At 42.1% G+C, this 6,000-nt stretch overlaps 1 protein-coding gene across 3 annotated transcripts in view; it reads right to left on the reverse strand.

The window, feature by feature from the left end:
* The window catches only part of CDHR3 (cadherin related family member 3), a 30,412-nt gene extending 25,130 nt beyond the window's left edge, over nucleotides 1-5,282 (reverse strand). For 2 of the 3 annotated variants that reach the window (XR_014516735.1, XR_014516736.1), the window contains exons 1-3: nucleotides 4,529-5,282; nucleotides 2,671-2,870; nucleotides 730-898 (exon numbers count right to left, since the gene is read on the reverse strand). Coding sequence is in view for 1 of the 3 variants with exons in the window: in XM_083464013.1 (XP_083320139.1) it covers nucleotides 730-898; nucleotides 2,671-2,870; nucleotides 4,529-4,604 (445 nt within the window). In the remaining 2 variants the exon portion in view is untranslated. The remainder of the gene's footprint in view (nucleotides 1-729; nucleotides 899-2,670; nucleotides 2,871-4,528) is intronic. The other variant, XM_083464013.1, reaches the window with a different exon arrangement.
* Nucleotides 5,283-6,000: the final 718 nt, after the last annotated feature.

Here is a 6,000-nt window from a genome sequence, read left to right on the forward strand (position 1 = left end):
CTCTCCAACACCGCCACCTCGAACTGCGTTCTCCCGGCTACCCGAGCGAACCAGCGGCAGCTTCCCGGGGGCTCTTCCCGACTCTGCCTCTGAAGAAGAAGAAGAAGAAACAGCCCCCGCCGAGGTGCATCCCAAAAGTTGGACGACGACGCGTCCCGGTATGGGCCCCCCCAATATTTTTTATAAGTCGGTGCCCCTGGAGCTGTGTGAGACGCATGGCCTCTGAAACCTGGCCTGCTGCCATCAGGTGTGCTATCCTGTTACTATCAGCATTGAAATAGCATTCAATTGCCAATCCAATCAGCTTCTGCACATAGAATGGAGAGCTGGTGTTTTAAAATCATTATTGTTCATTATTTCATTTATATATCATCTATCCTCCAGGAACTCAAGGTGGCGTCCATCGTCTCAGGCAGCAAAATGCCTTGAGTCAGCAATGCGCATGAATCACTGCCTGTGAGTGTGCTCCCTTCCAATCACAAGGCAGATGCAAACCTAGTGGTGCCTTCAGACTGGGACTTTGGGGCAGATGTCCAAGGCCCCATTCAACAGAATGAAGAGGGGGGCCACCAGATCAGTGGAAACATTATGGGGGTGAAGGCAGGGGAGATTTTTACTATTACAAGTCTAATAGTAACGTGTTTCAGGTGTAGGTGAAGTCTTCTTCCAGTGGACGTGAGCTATCAGTAGTGTAGTAAACACTCTTTTTATTTCAAGCAAATGACTTACTTTGATATTTCAGATTGCCTAGAAACATTGGAGGTTCAGGTATATCCAGCACTTGGATTGTCAGTATTTGTAGGTCATTTGCCCCAGCTTCGTCATAAGCAAGGATCTGTAATTCAAATCGATGTGGCATAGCTTCATAATCTGGAACAGGGTTTCCAGTGGTAACAACCTAAAATTAAAATGAGTAATTATTAGCAAACATTGGGTTAGACCCAGAATAAGTGAGTTGCAATTAGTTCCTAATGAAATTGATGGTGCTCATGTTAATTATTATTTGATATAAAAATGGAAAGTGTAATGCTGGTGGTCAACAAAAGAGGTTTAAAGACTCTCTCAAGGCAAATCTAAAAAAAATGTAGTATAAACACCGACAACTGGGAAACACTGGCCTGCGAGCGCTCCAATTGGAGAACAGCCTTTACCAAAGGTGTCATGGGCTTTGAAGACACTCAAACTCAGGGCAAAAGGGAGAAACATGCTAAGAGGAAGGCATGCTTGGCAAACCCTCACCATGATAAACTCCCGCCCAGAAACCTATGTCCCCATTGTGGAAGGACATGTGGATCCAGAATTGGCCTCCACTGTTAAAACCATCTTTATGGAAGACAATCTTACTCAGCTATGAGTGATCGCCAAAGAAGAAGATTATTTGATACATTTATATCCCTTCTTTCCTCCAAAAAGCTCGAGATAACTTATATAGTCCTCCCTCACTTCATCTATGTGGGATAGCTTAGGCTGAGAGGTGGTGACTAGTGAGCTTCACAACCGAGTGATTGACACTGTCTAACCGCTAGACCACACTGGGCCTCAAGTCAAGTCATTACGAACTTTTTACACTTATTTCATTGGGCACTGATTGAATCTAACTTGACCCAGATCTACAGTTATGTGTTTAAATCCCCCTTATAGTACAAAATTAGAGCATATAAAAATAATGTTGCCTTTTATCCAACTCCACAATGTTTCCGCTTTCATGAGGGTTTTCTTTTATGGAATAAGTACTTGGTTTACTAAAATTTCTGCCACCTTTTAAAACCACCATTTCCCCCTCTGCTCCCGTCATCCCTGCTCTACAAACTTATGCCATTGTTTTAAATCACCAATTTCACCCTGTCAGTGTGTCTCCCTTCTTGCTCCTATCAGCAGCAGACCTTGGTAACATGGCGCCCTATGTAAGGCCAGAAATTGACGCCCCACCCCCACAGCCCTTGAGACGCCTTTCCCAAAGCTGGGTAAGGAAGGTGTCAAGCTTTGGGAAGGAGGCAGGAAGACCCTAGAACCCTGTCAGAGCCCTCACACATTCCGCCCAAAACCCAACGCTTACTAGGCTTTGAGAAGAAGGCAGCAGGTGCCCCTTGTGGGGGAACTGGTTCCACTGCCCTAAACCCACCTCTGCCAGGGCCACTGGTGTTGTGCAACCTGCCTTCTCTTTTTCTCTCCTCCTCTGTTAAGTTGTGGGTGAACATATCAGACGACACAGTGATTCTTCAAACAGCTCTTGTTTATTCACAGGCCAGAACAGAACTGAACTGAAGGGTTCAGTCAGCCTGCTTATATAGAGCTCCAGTACAACGTAACTGTAACACTTTTCTAAAACTATCCAATCACTGAACATCACTTTCTATCCCTTATTTGCATAACTATCTACAGTATCCCCCTGCTGGCCCAGTACATAACATCCTCCACACCGACTTCATGCAAAATCAGGATGGTGATGTGGCATTACAAATCCTCTAATGAGGGCTGTGGGATGACAGCCTTACATTTTTATGTTTATAGGGAAATATATTTAAACAACACTCTACTTTGCACTGGTTTCACTGAGATATTAGATTCAACATTCTATTATTAAAGGGGGGGAAAGTTATTGATGTTATAACAGTATCCTCCACCACCAGAATCTGACGGGCAAGATTTTGAGACTAAGCAAACATTTACCTGGTACAGAATTGTAGATCTAGAGTTGATCTCAAAAGCTTGTGTGAGTGGGTTTGAGTTTATTATTTTAGGATATCCGCTTGCCAATGAAACATTTGGGGTTAAATCAACACTGAAAGTATACACCACAATACCAGCTGGAGAATTTTCTGTTACATTGGCTGTATCAGGTAAGCCAGAAAAACTCAGTGTTCTTCCCCCTGCAGATTACAGAGAATCAAAGCATATATTGTTCAGAAATATTATTTTTAAGTGCAGATTGGTCAACAACGTACACTTTGTCTTAACAGGATCTTCCCATGAAATAGAAACCACTTTGCTTTCTAACTATATCCATCTGTCTACCTTAAGCTTTATGGCTGCAAAAACATTAACCCATTCATAGCACAAAAATGTAGTTTTTCTCAATCCAGAATCATTCATGCTTATGTTCAATATGCTGCTTTCAGTCCATATAGATTCTAGATCCTGCTGTCCACAAAAGTGGACATGGTTATTTGATGTGCCTTTGAAAACCATTCCCTTGATTAGGTTACCCACATATTTTCCTCCCTGGAGATGTCCCAGGTGAGTGAAGTGGTGCTTGTGATCTTGGTATATGCCCACCTACAATATCACTGTGCAGGTGTGGACACACACACACACACACACACACACATTGCTGGGACTGCCTGCATCTATTTTCAAATGCACACATTGTTGGGTAATACAGAATCAATCTACAATGAGCTTTTATTTTTTTGGAATCAGTGAAACCAGTTTATCAATAAGTGCTTTTCAGGGGCAAAAAATATACAATAGATCTAAATTATATGTGTACTACATAGGGCAGTAAAAATACTCAGCCTCCATTGATTCTAGAATAAAATGTTGTTGTGTGTAACCTAAATGCTGCATCTAGTCAAATGGCCTTTCTAAATAATCTATATCAAACAGCTAATATAATTATAGCAACAATAAAATCAATAACAACAGCAAATAGAGGGGAAATCATGCAATCAATCCCCATGTAAAAGCAAGTCAGTTAGTCATCCCCAAATTTTTTTTAAAAAAAGAAATTCATTTACTAACATTTAAAACACACACACATACACACACACACACACGAGAGAGAGAGAGAGAGAGAGAGAGAGAGAGAGAGAGGGAGGTAGGTATGAAGTACTTATCACATTCATTTCCCTCTAGTCTACAGTCAACACTGAGCTGCATTGATCTCACACCCCACATCCTATAACAAGCTCATTCCCAGTAAGCAATGCATCCGTCTTTACTTCCCATGTTTGCAATTGTGCACTATAAGTCCATAGCAAAACCACTAGGAAGTCACTGTCCAGTTCAGGATGGCCAGAAGCTGGATTGCGGTCCTTAGTGTGCCACCGACCAATTTATGGTAAATCACCTAACACCTGCTGATGTGCTTTCAGAGAACACTGGCTGTGGTGGGCCTTGACCTGATTCAAAAAGGCACTGTCTTATGTCCTTAAGCAAGAATATGAAGTAAAAATATTTTTTACGCTGATTAGTTATAGCTTAATTCAAGAAGTGGTCTGCAAGACCTAGCGATTCAGTCTGTGGCTTCACTTCCTTGCCTGTCCCAGGGAAAGCAATTAGACTTGAAAACAGCCTCCCAATTGAGGGAGGGGTCACAGTTAGGGAAGAGAGAGTGAACCCCATCAATTACCAATTAAGCCTTAACTGTTAAAAAGATATTTAGTACATTCCCTTTCATAGAAGAACATCAAAGAGAGACCCTGAAAGACTGGGCTTTGGTCTACTGATTACCAGAATATTAAAGATTTACTGAGAACAATCAAAATAGTGTTCCATATTTAATCTATGAATAAAATCATGTCCTTACCATATATTTCTCCTAACAAAAGAAGGAGGCAAAAGCACAGCATGTCCTGAGTCTTTCTTTGAATGTGGCCATCCATGATCAAACTGAGATATCTTTCTCCTAGCCTACTTCAATCTCATTGCTCAATTTCTTCCTTATCATGGAGAAGTGACAAATCGAACAAAGATTCTGCTGTAGCTAGGGCAGTTTCTAAAACATCAGTCTGTTTACCATCTTGTGAATGGCTCACTGATAACAATCCATCACAACGTTAGTGATCCTCATAGAGTAGTAATGAAAGGAGGAGGGCAGAAGATTTTAGAAAGTTTACAGGTAGCCAGAATTGATTATCTGAATGGCCTTTTTTCAATCTTAAACCACATGGAGAAATTCACATGGCAAAAACTGGGAATGTAAGATATGGTTCTACTAAAACAGCCTTACAGAATCAGTTTTATTTCTGCTTATCATTATTATAGCTTTTAAAAAGACATTTGATGGTTCTTATAAGCAGTATTTAATGCCAACGGGATAAATAAAACCTATAATATTAATTTGGGGTATTGGAATGTTGGGTAATCTCAGTGCTGAGTTTATGTACTGCTGGGGGCAATGGTTTAAAATCAAATTGGCATGGGCAACTGTAATAAATAAGAGAATTTATGGGGAGGGTTGTATATTTTATACCACTGTATCTATTTCTTCTCTTTCTAGGGTATATGAAGGATCTCATGGATGAAGAGAGTGCTTTTGAAAAAAAGTGGTAGAATAGATTCCCCAAAACAGACAAACATACAAATATTTGTATTCCACCTTTCCACAGTTCAAACCATGCTCAAGGTGGCTGACAACATGAAAAAATGCATGCAGTTCTTTAGGTAAAGGTAAAGGTACCCCTGCCCGTACGGGCCAGTCGTGTCCGACTCTAGGGTTGCGTGCTCATCTCGCTCTAGAGGCCGTGAGCCGGCGCCGTCCGAAGACACTTCCGGGTCACGTGGTCAGCGTGACAAAGCTGCAGCTGGCGAGCCAGCACCAGCGCAGCACACGGAAACGCCGTTTACCTTCCCACTATAAAGCGGTACCTATTTATCTACTTGCACTTAAGAGTGCTTTCGAACTGCTAGGTGGGCAGGAGCTGGGACCGAACGATGGGAGCTCACCCCGCCGCGGGGATTCGAACCACCGACCATATGATCGGCAAGTCCTAGGCAGTGAGGTTTTACCCACAGCGCCACCCGCGTCCCTACCCACCCGCATCCCTACAGTTCTTTACTGCATGTTTTGTTTCATAATTTAAAGTAATGGATGTATTTTTTCCCCATTTAAACGGTTATACAAATACAGCCTAACCATGGTTCACTTAATGCCTCTTATCAGTGGTATTAGGCAAGAACCTCAGTGCTTTACAATGTAGGCAGTGGATGGGAAGAGTATTTTAATAGTTCACAGGTCTCATTAACAAGGCTGCCCCTAAAGAATGCTTGGAACTGAGG

This window comes from Podarcis liolepis (assembly GCF_965112155.1).
Source record: "Podarcis liolepis genome assembly, chromosome: 10".
Lineage (NCBI taxonomy): Eukaryota > Metazoa > Chordata > Lepidosauria > Squamata > Lacertidae > Podarcis > Podarcis liolepis.